The sequence below is a fragment of the Carassius auratus genome, chromosome 38, assembly GCF_003368295.1.
Source record: "Carassius auratus strain Wakin chromosome 38, ASM336829v1, whole genome shotgun sequence".
Taxonomy (NCBI): Eukaryota; Metazoa; Chordata; class Actinopteri; order Cypriniformes; family Cyprinidae; genus Carassius; species Carassius auratus.
The window spans coordinates 6181830-6204728 of record NC_039280.1 but is presented as its reverse complement, the minus strand read 5'-3'; the positions used below and the strand labels follow the sequence as shown (position 1 = coordinate 6204728).

At 36.5% G+C, this 22899-nt stretch overlaps 1 protein-coding gene across 1 annotated transcript; it reads left to right on the top strand.

Moving 5' to 3' along the window:
* The first annotated feature begins 1757 nt into the window (after positions 1 to 1757).
* Positions 1758 to 14162, top strand: LOC113056787 (DDB1- and CUL4-associated factor 5-like). Its single transcript, XM_026223646.1, has 8 exons — positions 1758 to 2356; positions 4708 to 4851; positions 4939 to 5115; positions 5306 to 5435; positions 7392 to 7605; positions 10090 to 10156; positions 10239 to 10366; positions 12395 to 14162. Exons 1-8 carry the CDS (start codon positions 2149 to 2151, stop codon positions 13706 to 13708), a joined length of 2382 nt encoding a protein of 793 aa, XP_026079431.1. The 5' UTR covers positions 1758 to 2148; the 3' UTR covers positions 13709 to 14162.
* The last annotated feature ends 8737 nt before the right edge of the window (positions 14163 to 22899 follow it).

The following is a 22899-nucleotide window of genomic DNA, read 5'->3' as shown; positions in this document are numbered from 1 at the left end:
ATATATATATATATATATATGTATATATATATATATATATATATATATGTATATATATATATATATATATATATATATGTATATATATGTGTGATTATTTTGTTATTGCCACTACTGTAGGTCATGCATTAGGTATCATGAAATAAAAATGAACAATATATTTAAACTTTTATTAATCTTGGTTTATTTCCATCTGCATTTTTTTTTCAAGTTATTATTCAAGTAATTTTATATTAATAAATAAAGTTGTGTTAATTTTTTATGAATTACAAGTGAATAACAATGATTTATTAATTAACATTAAACTAGATTAATAACATAAATTATTGTTCATTGTTCATGAGACCAAATGCATTAACTAACATTAACAAATTAAACCTTATTGGAAAAAAAAAACTATTGAAAATACAAAGCAGCAAACTTCGAGGCAAAACTTCTAAACATTAGAGTAACGAAACTCTTGTCATAATTTGTTATAATTCAGGAAAACTTGATGGCCAAAAATTTTTGGGGTGAAATATGACCTGTAGATGTTTCATGAACACTAAACAAACAAGCTACATACATATGTCACTATATTTTAATCTCACTAAATGTAGCATAAGAATTCCAGTGTTCCACAGTCTGTGTGCAAACAGTAAACCTGTCTGTAGGTGACATGAGCATGTGTAGATGCTAATGACTCAGTGTTATAAAGGTATTAGAAATGCCTTTTTCATAAGGCCTTTTTAGCGAGGCTCTAAATTATCTTTTAGTCTCTGCTTTGTGAGACTGTGAGATTGTTTAATCCTTATTACTCCTTTAGTGTAGTTTTAAATCAAATTATATTGTGCCTCACTTGCTCCTTAGAAAGCCAAAATATGTCAGAACAAACAAACCCAACCCCAGAGGGAACCATCCCATAGTTTAACTCACAGACTCACACTTATCACGATTAATGCAAGCAATTGGCAAACGTGCAATGATGTCAGTGTTGTTCTATTTCTGGTCAGCAGAGGTTTGGTGGGATATAATGGAAATATTTCCTGCTTGTCCAGACTGTAAAAGGTTCATAAGTTCTCATACACCGTATGTAAGGAGCTGTGCTGATGATGTCAGCTTATAGTCAAAGCTGTTTCCTGTTTAAAAGTATACCTGCCACTAGTATTAGTTTTTGTTTTGCTTTTATTAAAAATATAATTTAAAAACCTTTTAGCTTTTTTTATCGAATAGTTCTGCTCCAGTTGGGGGGGGGGAGGGGTTACTTGGATTAATTTGTATTTGTATGAAAAACTGTTGAAAAAATACTACCACTGTAATTCCTTACTCCAATTTAATAAAACTACACACACTAAGATTTGTTTTGGTCCCTGCTTGTCATTTTTATGCTTGTTGAGTGAATATTAAATGGGTATTCGATATTTGCACTTAGTCAAATTAAAAACTTACATTGTTAACATCTGAGTTTAAAAAGTAAAAAAATACATCTTTTGAATCGAAATAATATATAATATTAAATGTAAGTTTAATTTTAATAAATTACTTTTAATAAATCATTTAAAAAAGAAAAAAGTTATCTTTTGATATAATAATTTATAAGTGTAAAATGGTTTATTTTTATTATCTTCCAGATTTTTTTAAAATAAGTCCTTACAATAATACAATATGGAACAAAATGTCCCAATTAGCCAAAATACATATATAACAAATAAAATATTTAACTAGATAGATATAAACTTATATATAACCAAATTTATACTTAGATATGTACACATACAGCATACTGGTTCACTTTTTAATAACAATAAAACATTCCAAAATCAAGCACTGCGTTAAAAGGAATACATATTACATTGGCACAAGTGTTCACACATTATATAAACAGAAACATATTATATAACACTCAATCAGAAAGTACAGCAGCGGTTCTGGTTCGGTGAGTGATCCGCTCTTGTGACGTCATCACCCTTGCACCGGAGCAGGAAGTGCCGGCGGTCGGTGGGACTCTAAACAACCTTCTGTTTTTGCTGCGCACTTTCATGCTTTACCGAGCAAACATGTAACGGTACATTCTCCAGGCGAAGCAGAATCCACCGAATCATACCCGAGCTCAAACCCATGACGGCCGGAACACTCTAGCGGCGGCGTTGAGACTCGTTTACCGGAGAGATGAAGAAGGTGCGGGGCTGCGGCATGCGGAGCGCCGTCGGGTTCCTCTCCCGCAGGACGGTCGTCGGACAGCCGCAGCTGAAGGAGGACTTCCAGCGGCGCAGACTGGCCGGCTGCTCCAGCCTCTATAAGAAGGACATGCTCGGCCACTTCGGCTGCGTCAACGCCATCGAGTTCTCCAACAATGGAGGCCAGTGGCTGGTGTCCGGTAAGATCCTCCGGTTCCGCACGCTGATCTTACTAATGTGGGTCAGCGAGAGGAAGACGGACAGGAGTAGAGAACAGGCATACACAATAAAACATGCATTGACAGGATTGCCTTGACATCTTCAATTTGTCAAATTGTGCATGCATGTTTTTTATTATTTCTTCTTCCTCTTCTTTTTTTTTTTCCTGGAAAAAAACGGTTTCAGTCTTTCTGTCAGTGATGTATATCATGTTAACGGTGCACTGAGTTAAAAAAAAATACACAAAGAAACGCAATGACTAGAGTAATGTCATTTAAAATGATATTAGATTACATAATGCACATCCACATGAGATGAAGATCAGTCTTCTAGAAAGAGCTTTTTTTTAATTCTGCATGAAGTGGGTCGCCCCATAATGGGCGTATCCATGTTGACACCACGTGACCAGCCTTATTGCAAAACACTAGTTACTGATAGTTTACTAAGTGACTTGTTATAACAAACAGTAAAAAGGTCTACCATGCTACAGTTCATAGATAAATTGCAAGACATTAAACACTAACTGTAAACACAGTCAAAGTCGCCACACTGAAAAAAAAAAAGCCTGTCCAAGATACAGTCGCTGCAACTTGTTAGAACTGCATCCAAAAATGCATTCAAAGACTTGTTCACAAACTTTATCCATCCAGGCTGAAGTCGCTATGAAGTCTTTATCACTAGAAGCCTACTATTAGTACAAATGAGAGCCAGATAAACCTAAACAAACTAAGTGAATGCACCTTTGTAGGTGGTTCAGACTGTAGAAGGGCCTCAATAGTTTCAGTCGGACTCTTTTTCTTGCTGACTCATTAATTGGTTGCAGCTGTTACTGATTCTTTTGGCTTCACACATTCTTTCCTGCTCAAGTCCTTTGTATGCTTTTGCACATGCATATTTTCAGTCTTTACATTAGGCCTGTTCAGTGTGGTGAATGTGGAGAGTTCCCATGCTCCTGACCTGGAAATCAGGAAATACCAGACCATTTTAAAATGGTGGTTTCAAGGCCTGGAAAGGTTTTCTAGCAATGCTTGACTTTCAAGTATTTTATCAGCTAGAGAGTAGCTCTAATTTTATTGTTTAAAATATTTATAACTCCAGTAAAGACTAAAGGCATGTAAAACCATGGGTCAAAACACTTAAAAAGAAGATTTTGAAGCTAGAATGTATTTTTTTTTCTTTACACAGGTTTTGTACAGAAACGTAGATTATCTTAACCTTAGTTTCACTGTGAAACTAACTGTAAAACCCTGAAATTTCAGTTTCATTTTGCACTACAGAAGAGACTAAAACAGCAGTAGGATGCTGTCAACATCTTTAACAAATGCTCTAGTGGAAATCCACCTATTTAAATAAAACGTCAATCTGTATATTCTCTCAATAACAGACTACGCCTACTGTTCATAAGTTTGGGGTTGGTAAGAATTGTTAAATGTTTTTGAAAGAAGTCTCTTATGCTCACCATTAATATTGTGCAGTATTACAATTTCAAATATCTTTTCAAATGTTATTTATTACTGTAATGCTAAGCTACAATTTTCAGTGACACATAATAATAATCCATGAGACATCACTGTAATATGCAGATATTTATCTGATGATTAACAATGTTGTAAACAGCTGTGCTGCTTAATATTTGTGGTGTAAACCTTTGACACTTTATTTCAGGATGCCTTGATGAATAGAAAGTGTAAAAGAACAGCATTTATTTGAAACAGAAATCTTTAGTTTTTGTCAAATTAATGCGTCCTTAATGAATAAACAGTGTTAATTTTTTTAGATTAAAATGCCATATTGTCACTTGTCAGTGTTGTAAAAGAAAGGGAGTCACCTGAAACTCTTTCATGAGATACAAATTGTGTGTTTTCCAATTGGCTCAGAATTTGATTCACGAACATCGCTCATATATCAGATTTGCCATTCAAGTTTGTCACTTACACCACAGCATGCCAGAGCTTTTTTGCAAGTCTCCAGTTCTGTGCATTATTTTACAAACAATATAAAATAAAATAAAAATGAACAATGAGAGTAAAGATTAAAGTAGCTATATATTTATTTCTAACGATAAAAAAGCTAAATTCTTGATGAATTCACAGAGCAGTGTCTAAATCACATTTAGATATTTGCGCCAGCTAAGAATAAAACATCTTTTGTAGTAAATCAGAGCAGGAGTATGATGTTTTTCTTATCACGACCATGAATTTCTGAACTTCTGTTGAGAACAAGCCTTTTGGTGTCTGTAAACCAGCCAGATTGTGCATATATAACCTTCCTTTTATACCCTCAGGAGAGTGATGCTGAAACTATTAATATAGTCTATTAATATGTGTTGTAGGTGGAGATGACCGCAGGGTGTTGCTGTGGCACATGGAGAAAGCAATACACTCACGAGCCAAACCGATCAAGTTGAAGGGGGAGCACCTGTCCAACATTTTCTGCCTGGCATTTGACAGCACCAACAAACGTGTTTTCTCAGGAGGTAAAACAAGCAGCTGCTCAGGTTCGTGATGCTGCAGCTGAAACAGAGGGGAGATCAAATGTCTAACGCTTCTGTCTGTCGCTGCAGGAAATGATGAGCAGGTCATTCTGCACGACGTAGAACGAGGCGAGACGCTCAATGTCTTTTTGCATGATGATGCTGTGTATGGTCTGTCCGTCAGTCCCGTTAATGATAACGTCTTCGCCAGCTCCTCTGATGATGGCCGAGTTCTCATATGGGACACGAGAGAACCGCCACATGGAGGTACACATTCAATGGTTTTTAATATGGCCCCCTTTTTTAATGACACATAAAGGTTAATCAAAGAAATCCTTCAGAAATCATTCTTATATGCTAATTTGGTGCTGTGTGTGTGTATTCTAGAACCTCTGTTTCGTCTAAAGCCTGAACTGTTCTAGATCCGGTGTTATTCTAATTCTGTTGTGTGTTCTAGAACCGTTCTGCTTGGCCAACTACCCCTCAGCGTTCCACAGCGTGATGTTTAACCCGGTAGAACCCCGTCTGCTGGCCACTGCAAACTCTAAAGAAGGAGTGGGACTGTGGGACATCCGCAAACCCCGCAGGTGAGCTGGAGATCTGTCTGAAAAACACGCACACATTCTGTCACAGTCTTTCTATCACATTCCATCACTCTATCACTCTAAAGCCCCTTCACACTGCCATTCCGGCAAATACACGGGTAAAGTTTTCCGGCAATTGTTCCCGGGTCGCTAGATTTTGCACTTTCACACTGCCAGTGATGACCCAGGATATGTGCGTGCTTTCACACACAACCCGTAAAGGTCCCATAACGACACGTGACATCAGGGCATGACGTGTAATGTACGAGTAGAAAACATTAGGCACGTTATACTTTCACTGAAGCAAGCGAGCGATCTCGGCGTCAGCGTGGAAAGTGAGTAACTAACTGATCTCTGCTTCATTACAGTTTGCACATGTGTTTTCGTCGCGAACGTTGATCTTCCTTCAAAACAGCCTGTAAAAGAGTCGCGCGTCATCACTTCGACATGGCATTAGATCTGGCTTTTGTTCACACAGCGCTCGTCCCGGGATGGAACCCGGCAATGTTTGTGTTCAATGCCGGAATCAATCCCGGGACGTGTTTGTTTTCACAAAGAAGGCGACCCGGCAATGTTCCGGCAATATGCCGGGTCCGACGTGCAGTGTGAAAGGGGCTAAATGTGTGTCTTTCAAAGTCTAAAAGACATGATCAAAATAAAGTTTGAGAGGGATTGAGAGATGCTTAACAATTTTCAGAACAATTATCAGATATCAGCACTTCCACTTGGTAATTTCATGATATAACACCGTAAATACTGTGTTAATTTATTTTTAGGGGTAGAGTTTAACATTTGAAAAATAAGAACTAGTATGTAAATCAGAGGTGGTGAGTCTGATACTAATTCACAAATGTAAAACACAGACTCAGCATTCGTCCATTATGTGGTCCATTAGTTTAATTTCAAATCCAAATATTTTTTTAGCATAGTGACTTTTTTTTTAACACGGCACAGTGATACAGTATTTAATTGACATTGGCCCATTTAAACATAATAAATGTAAAAAAATGTTATTTAATGCATTTGACTTGCCCAAGCAAGTGGCAGAACATTTAAACACAGTCTATAGCCTACATTTCTTATGTTAAAAGTAGGCTATCAAAAAAATATTAATGTAAAACTAACCACTGACAGAAACAGTCGGCTCCTGTGCCTTTTCTTTTGCATGTAAATCTTTATTACAAGCAATCCCATGGGTCTTAAAGAATTTGTTTTTCTACCTCCACATGTGCATCTATTATGTTGCCTCGTTTATCCAAAAGTGCTATTTTCATTATTTCATTTCAATTATGACTTCAATTATGGTGTAAATGGTTGTTTTAAATTGTAATAATTTTTAATTGTAATTATTATTATTTTATTAAACAAATTCATCCTTTATGAACATAAGAGACTAAAAAAGTTTTTTTTTTTTTTTAGGTACTAACTTGTTAACTGTAATTTTTCCTGGTTATTGCAAAACTGCTTACCAAATATATGAATAAATGCACATTAAATATTCATTTGAATTGAAAGTTTTTTTTTTCTTTTGTGTGAAAAAAGCAACTGCAGAGGGCCGTGAGGAATAGGAAAGTAACTCAGATAGCTGCCATGGACATTGTTCAAATAAACAGTTTAGTGTCATTATACAAGTATGTCTTGGCTGCAATTGGTTAATCAGAATCAAGTGTTACAGAGAACTGTGTTTATAAGCAAAAAGGGTTGCTGAACTATGTCCAATAAAAGCTTGGAACGTTTGCTTTGGTCCAAATATGGACTGCAGTCTAGCCGACAAGGCCAGCTTTATCATCATAGCTGTCTGATCTACTGCCTGAGACCAGCAGAGGACAGTAGAGCTGTGTAAAGATTCAGAGGTCACTGCAGACATGATCTCCTGAAATAACAGCTGAATAATGATCTTTTTATAATAACCTACTTTCCTTTGAGGTTGATTTCTTTCTCTCTCTCTCTGTGCTGTAGTTCTCTGTTGCGGTATGGAGGGAGTTTGTCTCTTCAGAGTGCCATGAGTGTGCGTTTTAACAGCATGGGAACGCAGCTGCTGGCTCTGCGCAGACGTCTGCCTCCTGTCCTGTACGAGCTCCACTCTCGTCTGCCCAGCTTCCAGTTTGATAACCAGGGCTACTTCAACTCCTGTACTATGAAGAGTTGCTGCTTTGCTGGAGACCAGGACCAGGTTAGAGAAACAGGATACTCAAAACTTACAGTGGATGTGGGACAAAAGTGTCTTTCATTTATTGATTGCCATCCAAAAATTGCAAAAAAATCACTGTTATAAAAAACTGGGGTCAATGTGATTTTTTTTTACAAATATAAATGAATTACTTTTAATCAAGCAGAGACTAAGTAGCATATCAAATCAGTATTTTAGAATGATTTCTGAAGGATCATGGAGTAATAGCTGCTGAAAAATGTACGTAGCTTTGCCTTCACAGGAATAAATTACATTTAAAAAAAATATATTGATGTAGAAAACACGTAGTTATTTAAATTTCACAGCATTATTGTTCTACTTTATTTTTGATCAAATAAATGCAGCCTGGTCAGAATTCTTTCAAATTTCACATTAAAAAATCTTAGCGAACTTTCAACTCCGCAAACAAATCTCATATATTTTGTGATGCGACCCTGGACCACAAAACCAGTTATAGGAAGCACTATACATTGTATATGACAAAATTGTTTTGTTTTTTAATGCCAAAATTAATTAGGATATCAAGTAAAGATCATGCTCCATGAAGATATTTAGTAAATATCCTACTGTAAATATATAAAAACTTAATTTTTGATTAGTAATATGCATTGCTAAGAACTTCAGTTAAAGGTTATTTTCACAATATTTCGATTTTTCTGCACCCTCAGATTCCAGATTTTCAAATAGTTGTATCTCGGCCAAATATTGTCTGATCCTAACAAACCATACACCAATGGAAAGCTTATTTATTCAACTTTCAGATGATCTGAAATGACCTCCTCATGACTGGTTTTGTGGTCCGGGGTCACATATTATAGTAAATATTTCACAAATTACCTTTTTTTTTTGATAATAGCAGATAATAGCTGTTCCATGTAGAAAAAATCAGCTGATTTAACTATGGGTGCTGAGATTATCCGTAATCATATTTTAAAAAGTATTATTTATTTATTTTATGTTTAATTCCTAACTTCATCTGCATAATTAGTCTGGTTTAAGGTCATAACCATCAGACCCGTCAGACTGGTTAACTTAGAGATTCACATCTTTTATTCAGAACCTGCTAGATGGAGCATAACAGAATTAACTGAGTCTCCAAATGACCCATTTCTAATAAATCGAATCCGTTTTTCTATCTATCTGGCTGTCTGAACAATGTAGAGTGAACTAACTTAACCAGTCCCTTTAATACATCTGGTAATGGGTAATATAAGTGTGAGTGTATGTGACAGATCGCTGATTGCACAGGAGAGGTTTTGTGTGTGCATGTGTGTACATGTTTGTGGGTTGGTGGATGTGTGTGTCAGTGGATGTTGAGTGTGTGTGTTTTCAGGTATGTTCAGTGAGGGAATGTTGGGTTATGGCTTGTAGAAGCTTGTTTTATCAGTGATGAATCTAAAGCTCAGCAGATGCTCTTCTGCCTCTCTCTCTCTCTCTGTCTGTCTGTCTGTGTGTGTGAGTGTGCGCTCTGGTCTCTTGGGTTCTGTGTTTGGATTTTTTGTGTGTTTGTCCAGCTGTTTCTGCTCTCTCTCTCTCTCTCTCTCTGTATTACACCTCTTTCTACAGAACGATGGATTCTCTTCCCTAAAACATCTGAACAGCTCAGAGTGTTTATTTTACTCAAAACTGTTTTCAGAAAATAGATAAATGTGTCTGAAAACCTCCTCTTGGGGAAAACCTTTTTGTTTTTCCCGTTATAAATACAGTTAATGTTCTATGTTATTTATAAACTACCATTTTAGATTTTTTTTGACCAAAGTCTTAGATGCTCACCAAGGCTGGAATACTGTAATATTGTGCAATTTCATTACAATTTAAAATAACCGTTTTCTATTTTAATATATTTTAAAATGTTGTTCATTTCTGTGTTGCCAAAGCTGAATTTTCAGCAGCTATTACTTCAGTCTTCAGTGTCACATGATCCTAAAGACTTAATTCTAAGATGGTGTTTTGGTGCTTAAGAAATATTAATTATTATTATCAATGTTGAAAACAGTTGTGCTACTTAATATTTTTGTGCAAATTGTGATTGTGGAAAACTTTGATTTTAATAAAAGGTCCTTATTTATTTTACAATATATATCTGCTGTCACTTAATGCATCCTTACAGAATAACAGTATTAATTTCTTAAAAAAAAAAAAAAAAAATCAAGATTCTTTGGTGAGTAGGAAGTTTCAAGAACCTTTATTTAGAACAAGACAGCATTTATTTTAAATATAAATATTTTGTAAAGATTATACATTTATTTACTGTCACTTTTAATCAATTTAATCATAAGTACTTTTTTTCTTTTTTAAATCTCTATGTTTGAATGGTAGTATATGTAAATGTAAATGTAATAATTAACATAGTTCTTGAAACTTCTCTTTGCAGACCGTGCCATATTTCAATAGAACACTGTAACATAATTGGTTAGTGTGTGTGTGTTTGTGTGTGTGTGATAATATATATTTATGTATTTTCAGTACATCTTGTCTGGCTCAGATGATTTTAACCTTTACATGTGGAGAATCCCCAGTGACCCTGAAGCAGGTAAACACATTCACTCATGCACATGCTAACCGTGTCTAATGTTATTATTATCTATGGACTCATTCTCTCTCTGTCTCGACAGGAGGTCCGGGTCGAGTGGTGAATGGGGCTTTTATGGTTCTGAAAGGTCATCGGTCCATTGTGAACCAGGTCCGCTTTAACCCTCACACGTACATGATCTGCTCCTCGGGGGTGGAGAAGGTCATTAAGGTTAGTTGTTACACTACTACAAACATTACAACAAACATATTGAGCATCAGAACAAATTAAACAGAAGAGATTCTAGGAGTAAATTCTGTCATAAGTTATCATCGCGTTTTTCTAAACCTTTCTTCAATGGATCACAAAAAGAAGTGTACTCTGCTTTTTCACACTACTGTAAAAATGAATGGGGATGGTTGGATATAAGTTACTATAAATGTAATCCATATGAATTGTGTAGTATATTCCATGTCAACTGACAATTTATGTTGGTGTTTATTAAAAATCTTTCCCTTCACTGTAGCTCTCCAGTCTCTTTTTTGACACCGCTGGTTCTCAAATACCGTATTTTCCGGACTATAAGTCGCACTTTTTTTCATAGTTTGGCTGGTCCTGCGACTTATAGTCCGGTGGTGACTTATTTATCTAAATTAATTTGACATGAACCGAGAGAAATGAACCAATAGAAAACATTACCGTCTCCAGCCGCGAGAGGGCGCTCTATGCTGCTCAGTTCTCCTGTAGTCTACACTGAAGACATAAAGCGTCCTCTCGCGGCTGGAGACGGTAATGTTTTCTCTTGGTTCTTGGTTCTAAATAAATGCGACGATGTTTTTTTTTTCCTCATCATGACGTATTTTTGGACTGATGTGACTTATAGTCCAAAAAATACGGTATGCTTTTTTTGTAAAATAAATTAATGCTTTAATTCTTAAAGGACACATTAAATTAATCAGAAGTGACCGCAAAGACATTTATAATTTTTTTAATAGGTCTAGACAAGTATAAATTATAATTTAAAATGTTATTTTCTGATTTTAATAATTTGTCATAATATTACTGTTTTTACTGTATTTTTTTTATTAATTAAATGCAGCCTTGTTGAGCATAAAAGGCTTCTTAAAAAAAAAAAAGGCCACCATTGAGATTACTTTATTCTGTTTTTATAGTTTCAGTCTGGTCATCAAAGAAACATACGAATACAGTCTACAAGGCATTTTAAGGTGTATTTTTTTTTATCCCATTTGAAGCTGAACAGCATCTGTTGACATTCATTTAGATTTTGTGCAAGAGAGCAGTGTAAGCTTTCAAACTTATATTTTGATTTTCTGTTACGCGGAAGAAAGTCATACGGGTTTGGAACATGAGGGTGAATAAATGGATGTTATGTGATTTCTGGGTAAACTATTTCTGCCTGACACGAGCAGACCTGCCACACACACACACACACACACACACACACACACACACACACACACACACACACACAAACACACACACACAAACACACACAGATAAAAAAGATTCTGCGTGTTTTAGAAAGATCATCATGTCTGAACTTGTGTCTGTCCTACATTTAGTCTTAAATGAATTTCTGCTGTCGCTGGTTGAGCCTCACCTAAAACCCTAAAGGCACAGAATCTCGGAATGATTTTTCCTGTCTCACACTTTAACTGTCTCACTGACCTTTCACGGTTTATTTGCTTATATCATTATGAAGCAGAGAGTTACAGCTTCACAGCTGCAGCTTCCTAAAAAATATAACACAATCAGTGGTTACTTGTCGCGATGTCATCATGACCACAAGGTCTCCATTTTTCGATGTTGTTATCCAGCTTTCATGTTCCAAGCGAGTTTTTTTCTTCTGTGTTGTCATGTGCTATTGTGAGACTGAGTGAGACTGTATCTTTTGCTGGTGGTTCTTGTGAAATCTTGTTTGGCAGGCAGGAGATGTTGAGTAACACTTGAACGCTGTGGACCTGTTCTTATTTATTAAACTCAGGAGTCAAGTTTGTCAGAGATCAGCATGGCATGTTTTTTGCAACACACAAACAGATACACATCTGCTATGTTTGTACAGACATAGAAGTGACAACAGTGATTTATACACATTCAGTTCTGTGATAATTCTTGAACATTTCTGGGGTGTTAAGGCCTTTTTCACACTCGCATATGAGCAGTGACTTCGAAAAACTGTAGCGTAACCACAAAAGCAGACTAATTAATGGGCCTAATTAGCTTCCCTTGTCTCTGTAGGTATGGAGTCCATATCAGCAGCCAGATAGTGTTGGTGATCTGGAAGGCCTGGTCGAGGACAAGTCTCGCTCTCTCTACACTCATGAGGAATACATAAGTCTGGTCCTCAACAGCGGAAGTGGCCTGTCACATGATTACGTCAGCCAATCAGTGCAGGAAGACCCCCGGATGATGGCTTTCTTTGACTCGCTGGTTCGGCGTGAGATTGAGGGGTGGAGCTCGGACTCAGACAGCGATTTGAGCGAGGGCGCCATTCTACAGCTGCATGCAAGAGCTCGACGGTCCACACGCTCCACGCGATCCACGCCACGATCCCCTGCTAATGTATCCGCCGCTCATCAGAGCGACTCTGACCACTCCTCTTCATCCTCATTGGCCGGACCGGATGCGTCTGGGGGCGAGCAGACCAATCAAGATAGGAGCGTGTCGCAGAGGAGTCGAACGAGGCCTCGTGCATCTGCGTTTCTGCTAGACCTTGTGAACGAGGATTCAGATTCTAGTGGTTTCTGGTTGGACCCGATGCCCCGTCCCAGATCTCCAAGTCCACGTGAGAACTCAAGCATTTCTAGCCACGCCTCCTCAGCAGGCGTGGCCTCCAGTTCTAGTTCCTCCCCTAGCTCATCTTCTAGCTCCTCCTCTAGCACTGATGGTGTCGATGAGGACCTGCGCAGGAGCAGGATGCGACAACGCAATGCAGCCAGATGGAGGCGCCATATGGGCATTTCAGGAAGAGACTCAGCCCAAAATCTTCACGGTGCAACAGATTCCTCCAACTATCCCAACATTTCCATCCATGATCAGTCATCACCCTCTTCGTCCTCAGGCGACGAAGGTCGATCTTTCAGGAATCATGGAAAAGAAAAACCAAGCGGACGCGGCTCAAGTCCCACGCACTTATCGGACAGACAAACACGGTCCAGATGTAGGCGCCGCTTCCCTTCCTCAATCTCAGGTGGTGACGCTCCTGTGGAGAGGGCAAAATCCCGAGTGGGCTTTCTCACAGAGTCTGGGGAGGAACCAGAGCAAGGGAGAACTAGCGGGGAAGAGTTAAGTGCTGTGGAGGAAATAAATGTGACACTCAGCAGTCGCACCACAGCAGCTGGGGTTAACGGACGTCCACATGCAGATGAGAACCGCACAGACTCTATTCACCCAGAATGCTCTGGGGCAGAACTTAGTAAGAACTCTGGCGACTCCAGAAACCAGGGGGAGCCCTCTGGAAGGGAGATCTCCAGTGGTGCTGGGAAACGGACTTGTTCAGACTCAGGAGATGAGGAGGATTCTCCATCGGAGAAGAGGGCGAAAAAGTGGTGATGTCACAGCACAACTCATTGACTCAGAGTCAAACTTTTTTTGAGTTTTTTTATTTTTGACGCTTTTGGTTTATTCTTTTTTTAACCAACTTCCCCTTTTCTCTTTACCTGATGTCATGTATTCTGGGGTCACACCACAGTGATGACACTAAAAAAAAGATATTAGTGACATTAATATGTTATTGGAAGAAAAAAGTAACTGCAGTGCTTTTGGTTTTGTAATATTTTAGTTCTATTGAACCTGTAACCTTTATGATGGGGGTTCCAGTTTTGTTTTGGGCTGTGAGAAGAAAAGGGATTTGAGAGTTTTTCGAAAAGGATGCCTGTTTTGAGGAACTGAGGTGGGAAGGTGAGGGGGGGGGGCGTTTGAAAAGCAGTGTTTTCATGGTAACCTCATTGAGCAGTAGCTCAATGAGAGTTGTGCATTAAAGTTCTGTTCCAGTGTTTTAATAGAAACCCTCTTGTTTTATCTCTTCTTTCTCATTGTCCATTCTAATCATAGACGTGTAAGTAGATGCCCTATTAGAGTCTATTTCTTTGGGCCACTATACGTAAGTGTTACAAATTAAAAACAAAAACCAACACACTCTTACCTTACAATTGGGGTGGGGGGGGGGGGTTATGTACGTGCTTCTTTTTCAATGTTGTGCTTCTTTTTCTTTATTTTATTTTGAGTGACAACAAATTAGCCCCTTTCACATAGTCATACCAGTAAATTGCTGTAAAATGATCACAACAGTTTCACCAGTATACAGATTTGTGTAAGTTGCTTTAGAAAGTAATTAATTAGGCCTACTATTTACTAATTACATCTTCAACAATGTAATTAGATTACTGTACAAATTACTTATTACTAATTACAGTAAAACGTTCTATGAAGCCCATATTTATAATAAATTATAAGGGTATTCTTAAGGCATTATAATGAATACATAATGCATTAAAAACCGTATAATATGTTATATCATCTTATAAATAATCATAATTATAATATAATTGTGGTTATAACTTTTAAGATTACGATTATTTATAACCCAATGAATACCATTTTAAATCTCCTTTTACAGTCACAATAGACTATATATCTTGACATGTTAAGAGAAGAAAAAAACTCGTAGTCTTGAGTGCAAATGGAGAAAAACTAACTTGGAAGTTTTTAGCATTGTGTGGAAAAACAGTATGTCCAGCAACAGACAGGCTCTAAAAGCTGCCAGGGCAGAGCATATCCACAAACTCATAGAAAATAACCAAAACAATCCAAGGTTTTATTTAGCACAGTGGCTAGATTAACAAATAACTAGACACCACCAGATTTAATAATTCCTCACCGTTTAAAAGTAATGACTTGATGAATTTCTTCAATATTGTGCCCCTTTCTGCAAAAAAAAAAAAAGATCTCTATGAATAATTTACAAATGACTTGCTTATAGCGTCAGACCAAGGCTACATCTCATTGCTAGTTTTACTTGATCTTAGTGCTGCATTTGACACCATAGATCATGACATACTCATAGATCGATTACAAAACTATACAGGTATTCAAGGGCAGGCTCTAAGAAGGTTTAGATCCTACCTGTCCGATCGCTACCACTTTGTTTACATAAATTGGGAGTCATCTCAGTTCTCACCGGTAAAATATGGAGTGCCACAAGGATCTGTCCTAGGTCCTCTGCTATTTTCAGTATACATATTGCCCCTTGGAAATATTATTAGAAAATACAGCATTAGTTTCCACTTATATGCTGATGATACCCAGATATTTTTCTCAACAAGACCAGGTGAAACTTCATAATTATATATGAAGTATTGTGTTAAAAATGTAAAAGATTGGATGACCAATAATTGTCTCCTATTTAATTTGGATGAGACAGAGATATTACTTATTGGACCAAAAACAGTACACAGAATCTTTTGGATTACAACTTTCAACTGAAAGGATGTACTGTTACTTCCTCTGCAGTCAAAAATCTGTGTTTTATATTAGACAGCAACTTGACTTTTTTAAATGCATTCATGACCTCTACACTGGGCTATTGTAATGCACTGCTAGGTGTTTGTCCTGCATCTTCAATAAACAAGCTACAGGTAGTCCAAAATGCAGCTGCTAGTGTCCTTTCCAGATCAAGAAAAAATGATCATACCTCAATTTTAGAGTCTCGGCACTGTTTACCTATTAGTTTTATTGAGAATTTAGCTGTATAAATGTACATTTTGCATTTTCAGAAGAAGTGAGCTGCCCTGTCGTGCGAATAGTGTATGCAGTCTTGTGTAATTATTGCTCAGTGCAAAGAAAGAGAAGTAATGGGAACCTGTTATTTGTGTTCTTTTCTTCATGTGTCTAATAGACATGAACAAGTTCTTTGAAAAACATCTATGACATCTTTGAAATATGTCTTGTCTTCATTCTTTATGCTGACTATGGTTTCACTAATAATAGACATTTGCATAAAGCATCCATAATTGTCCATGTCCATGTTAATTAGAGTATTAAAAACTAGACAAGTATTAATTTAAGGCACATTTAGAACCGATAAAATGTGCAAATTAAGTTGCGATTAATTTAAAGTTAAGTCACGACAATCATGTGATTAATCACGATTTAATATTCGAATTGATTGACAACACTACTTAAAATACATTATAACTATGAGAAATATAACACATTGTAACTTAAGTGGATGCATTTTCACTGTGTGTTATAAATCATCATAATCTTAAAAGCTATAACCACAAATAAGTAAATAAAATTGTTCTAAACAATAAAATATTCATAAGATTATATAGCATATTATTAGTTTTTTTATATATATATAATGCATTATGCATTCATTATAATGCTCTAAGAATACCCTTATAATGTATTATAAATATGAAATTCATAGAAAGTGTTACCCTAATTACTTTCTAAATCCTATATCAACTTCGACAAGTTAATGATATAATGATAGACATGAAACTGTTATTTTAATTCTTTCAATTAGGGTCCAATTCTCCCTATTAACTATTGCTTTTGCATCAATATACTCCTAATTACTGCTTATTAATACTTGGTAAAGTAGCTGTTAATTTTAAGAATTAGGTAGGATTATAGGTTTAGAATGTCTTGCAGAATAAGATAATATGTACTTTTTAATAAACAGACAATATCCCATGAATATTCATGCTAATAACCAACTAGTTAATAGTGAGAATCGGACACTAAAGTGTTACCAATATTCTTGGTAAAAAAAAATAACTACATGACACTGCCAAAGTAAATGCGTCATCTGTGTCAGAATGTTATGAATTTTGAATTTCAACCAGAGTACATGTCTTACTTCAGCGTATTCTAAACTTGTACGTGCTCATACAGGTAACCTCGTTCTGCGTTCACAAAGAGGACATTAGTTAAAACTTCTCATTCTGGTAAATTGACAGAACGAATTTACCAGCTTTTTTGAAAAGGTCCTGTTCACACACAATCTGTCTTAACCATAATTTACCAGTAAAGTCTGCATGTGTGAAAGGTGCTATTGATTGTTCCAAGATGGCGGACGTGTCTCGAATGTGGCATCTATCTTTACCTTTCTATGATTCTTATCATCATCAAACAGGAAGTAGACTGCTGTAATTTCTGGATGAGTGTTCTAAGATATGTGAGAATTGTCACCATGGTGATGCATCGGTATCTGCTCTCCATCTGTCTTGGAGCAGCTTGAAGGACCAATGGAAAGATTACTGAGAGCATATACTAATGTAGTTCAATGCAGGGCTTGTTGTCTTAATCTCTTCCTCTACAGCTGATTGATTGATAGTCCCTATAGCAAATTCCAATAAACAGGGTTATTTTTTACGTTAACATTAAAGTGAGATTAAAAATTGCAGGGACAGTTTATACTCAAAGGACACAAAATTTACCCATAAGCCATTGTTCAGTAATGCACAAAGTTTGGCATCTGGTTAGACTAAACTCTATCTATCTATCTATATATCTATCTATCTATCTATCTGTCTATCTATCTGTCTATCTATCTGTCTATCTATTAGTTTTGTTCTGAAATTAGTTCAGCAGGGATGTATTGATTGATAATAAGTGACAATTGTTATGTTACATGGGGTACATGGTTACATGCTATTCTTTTTAACTTTCAATTCATATATAAATCCTTAAATATGCTTTCACGGGACTATTAAGCAACAAAACAATTGTTTTAATTTCTTAAAATATTTCATAATATTAATGATTTTTACTGTATTTCTAATTAAATAAATGCATTCTTGGTGAGGGTAGTGTGTGTATGTGTGTGTGTGTGTGTGAGGCATATGATGTCATCATTGCAGCCCCTAATCTGTGACTCAGGTGTTGTCTGTTTGTTGACATTGCAGACTGATGAAAAATAACTAATTGTGTCAAATAAAGTCGAAATCTTACAGACATCCCCTGACTGTTTTGCAAAGAGCAGTGAACCCTTTGTTGGAGCCCTGTGAATCAAAATGCAGTTATTGAGTTTGACACGAAATAACTGCAGAAACGTTCCTGCGTCTGATGCTGAACAGATTCAACCAACGCCATTCAAGAGAACTCACAGAATCACTCGTTTTTGTTTAATGAAAGCCTGCAGATGAGGAACAGGTCTCCCTTTAGGAAGTGAACTTTACAGCGTTTCCACTCCCCACACTGCTCATTGCCTCCATGAACAGTTCAGGGCAGCCATAAATGGAATCGTCTCTCTGTTGTAGAACACGATAAGGAAACTCCACCCAATGGTAAGCGCTGTACTGGAATTGCTGACTGACAGTTATTTGGCTGATGTCATTCATGAATACGGTTACTAAGACAAACCCTCTCATGTTTCATGTAGAAGTGTGATTTGTCCTCACATGACCCCTCCTTTAAAGTGAATCATCGCTAGAAATGTGTCCTGTTCCTCTAAATCCACAACACAGGCCAGTTTTACTTGTGCTATTTCTCATGACCAGGACCAGAAATTAGCCCGATGGTTTAAATATGGGGGCAAATGCCCTCCCTGTTTTTTTTCCATAAATATCATCGTTATATTATTCTAGTATTACTAGTCTTAGTACCTCTGCCCGTAAAATGTAGTTTCTCGTGTTAAGGATATATTGTAAATTATTAACAGCTAATGCTGATTGCTGATTATGAATTCTGTAGGTAAGAGCTATAGTTCAGAAAGATAATGTATTTTAAATAACTGTTTCATTTAAAATTTATCACCATGTTTTATGTGGTCAGAATACAGATAAAATCAAATAATAAAGTGATAAAATAAAATAAAATACCCCAAAAATCAATTGCTGGGAGACAATATTTCTGACAATAAAACCCAAGCTTTCTTTCTGCTTATGTGACACATAAGCCATTTATTAATTTGCATTGTTTAAAAAGTTATCCATTATTATTATTATTATTATTATTATTATTATTATTGATTTAATTTATAGGTTATTTATAAAGAGATACTAAAGTAAAAATCCTTTTGTGTGTGGGAGGTTGAGGCGACAGAAGGATGATGATGTTTTTGCTCAGCTGTCAGCACCCGATTGTGTTTTAGTTTTTCTGTCCTGTACCATTGTTAATCTTCTCAGTCTGTCTGAATCAGCTGTAACACACTCTGTTATCAACAGGAAATGAATTATTTGTACCCTCATGCCTTCTTAAAGTCCTTGTAATCATAAGGGGGTTGGTTATTCTTATACTTTTAAAAGTGTGGTAATATTTCACAGGGTTTGTCTTCATCAAGGCAGCCAGCATCTTATCAGGAACATTGTGACAACAGCTCTAGATACTGTTGAGTTTCACACTCAAGAGGGGCAGGGGGTGGTAGTAGCAGTTTGTGCTATATTACAGCCAGAATGCTTTCAAACTGCTCCATAGGATGGTCTACCTGTTGTGCTTCATTCATGCCACGGCAGGAGACAATAGGAATAAGTTGTGTGCTTGCATGAAAATATAGATGTAGAAAATAGAAAGTTTGACTTTCTAATGTGTTTAATTGTGTGTGAGAGAGCGAGGGAGTGTCTGTGTGATCCATGTCGGAGCTATGCATGTAAATTAGACATTCTGTTGTGTAATATCTCGCAACATGTGTGTTCGTGTGTGTCTGGTGGACCACCAGGAATGCTGATAACAACGGACTATCCTTTGAAATTTTGCAACAGGCCCTTTGAATTTAGGAGGTGGTCCAGTTTGTTTTGGTCATCTAACAGACATAATTTATCTCTCTAGTTATGAAAAGTGTTGCTGGATTTAGTAAAATGATTCAATGAACTGCGGCCCCTGTCTGTCTACACTCACTATGCAGTTTTGTTGATGATGGTGTTGGTAATGTCAGCGGTTATGTAGATGTTTAGGTGACATATGAATCATTTGAATAATTTCTGAGTAGATAAATAGCAGAATGTTGAGCTTGGCACAAATACAATAGGTCCAGTGTAAACATTTATCTGACTAATCCCAAAGTCAATCTTCATGATCTTTAAAGCAGATTCACTAGGTCTTTTGAATACCAAGGACTGCAAAAAGCCTATATTTTCAAAATGCCATTTAATGCTTAATGAGACATCCAAACACTTTGACTTTTGAACCATTTACCATCTTTATGTGTGTGTCATGTTTTTAGAGGGGTCATATGATTTTTCCTTTCTCTTTGGAGTGATACAAGCTCTTGGTGCATAAAGAAGATCTGTAAACGTTGCAAAGATTAAAGTCTCAAATCCAAAGAGATATTCTTTATCAAATTTAAGACTTGTCCACGGCCCTTTAAAACGCCTCGTTTAAACACACCCTCACATCTACGTCACTGTGGGAAGATTTGCATAACACCGCCAAATGTTCACGCAAAGAAAATTTTTGAACTTTTATCCTTGCTGTAGTATTGTTGTTCCTGCCACTGCTTCGTCCATGTGTGTGTTTCATTGTGAAAGCGAAATAGCTTTGTTTGGCCTTCCAAAAGAGGACAATATCCGCTTCATCATGTCTAGAGCCGATCCGTGCTGGTTGCTGAGGAAATAGTACATCAACTAAATCGCATAAACACATTGCATTACACCAAATACACAATATAATGTTCTTTTTAGCAACATTATATGACCCATTTAAGCCTTTATCTTTGTGTGAAAGTTCAAGTCAACTTTTACAGTTCTAATTACTATGTTAAATAACTGCATTCTATTTGAATATATTGTAAAAGGTATTTTCGGCAGCCATTACTCCAGTCCTCGTTGTCACGTGATCCTTCAGAAATCATTCTCATATGTAGGCCTATATGATACATTTTATATATTTAAATATTGAGGGACATTATTGGGAAACATTGCTTGGTTAAAACTTCAAAATAAACAGAAGTCAGATTGTGTTTCCTCAATGATATGCTCCTTTAAATTGCTTCAGGAGAAAATGTTTCCTGTTTACATACTCCTAGGTCAAAAGTTTGGTGATCTGAATTCCGCAAACTGACTAAGCAGTTGCACTGGCTCTGTTTTAAATCGTCTGAGAATGGAACGTTTAAGATCTAATACAGGCATGCTGAAAAACTTCACGGTGGTTTCCTGAGTAAATCTCTCTGTTTATTCATATGCCGAACGGAAAAGAAACTCAACTTGTGAGCGAAATATAATGGAGACGAACATATAAATAAGTTTGTCATAAGTTGAACAAATGTTTTATTTAATTTGGCGAGAGTTTTGCTGCCTTGATTAAGATGCAGCGTTGAGAATAAGATCTCACTGTCTGTGCGCCTAACCCGTGACGTCACTTTTCCAAACATTCGCCGCTTGGAGGTTTGTCCATATATGGAAGAGCGCTCCAGACTACAGTGAGTGCACAGAGCGCGAGTGTGCTTCCGACCTAGTCATACTTTTAGGGATAAAATTGCTGAAGAATGTTCCTAGAATTTTGCTAAATCAGATGAATCATTTTCTTTTTCTTTTTTCTTTTATGTCCTCAAATGGAGACTCAAAATAGAAACTAAATATATAATCCCACACACACAGACAGACAGATATGTTCTGAAAATTTATATTATGAAAATAGTTTTCTTTTGGGTTAAGGTTAGTTTATAATAGTCAGAACTGTCTTTATTTTAAAATATATATATATATGTATGGTAAAGTGCTATATATGATGAAGATGAGTGTGCCAGACAGTGCGGGACAACCTCTGTGGTCATTAAGGTCTGCAGAGGGGAACTTCTGTTAGCCAGGAGGGGGCTTTACCCTACATGGCAGAGGCATTCAGTCCCAAACAACAGCCTTGTTCGGAATCCTGGGGAGGATGGAGGCAGGAGGTGGACTTTGAACTGATGCCATGCACTGAAGATAAGATGTAATGGTGTCAAGTTTGACTGACAAAAGTGAAAGGATCAGGGTACTTTATTGTTATACATTTTTATAGATTATTATTATCATAGATGAGCCCTCTGCACAATCTAGCTTTGCTGCAGCATGGATCAACCTGCTGGAGGAGAACTGGCTCACCCGACTGAGCCTGGTTTCTCCCAAGGGTTTTTTCTCCATTGTGTCACCGATGGAGTTTTGGTGCCTTGCCACTGTCGACTCTGGCTTGCTTAGTTGGGAACACTTCATTTCCAGCAATATTATCGACTTAATCGCACAGATATTTAAACTGAACTGAACTGGACCATGACATCACTGAATTCAATGATGTACTACCTTTAACTGAAAATTGAGTGTTTACTATTGTCCTTTTGCACTGACAAATTATTTTCCTATTTTGATACTAAAAAGCTGCTTTGACACAATCTGTATTGTTAAAAGCGCTATATAAATAAAGGTGAATTGACTTTTGCAGTACAATACATAAATGTTATTGTATATTGTATTGTGTGTTATTGTATAATATACAGCACAGTATATTGTAAAGTACAGTATAGAATATAGAAAAAGTAAAAAAAAAGTTCACAGCTCAAGATTTATTGTTATATACTGAAATTCTTGGACACCTAAAACCTGACAGGATAACTCATTTTTTTGCATATGCAGATGGATGGCTGCACATATAACAATGTATATAATACAATAAAAAATAGAATAACATTAATGAACATAATTATTTGTATATATAAAATTTAGGAGATATAAATGTTAAATGTAGTGCAAAAGTAAATGCATAATTAGAGACAAACAAGAGTTCAATATGTAAATTGCAGTAACTTTAATTAATCTCTATTGCAG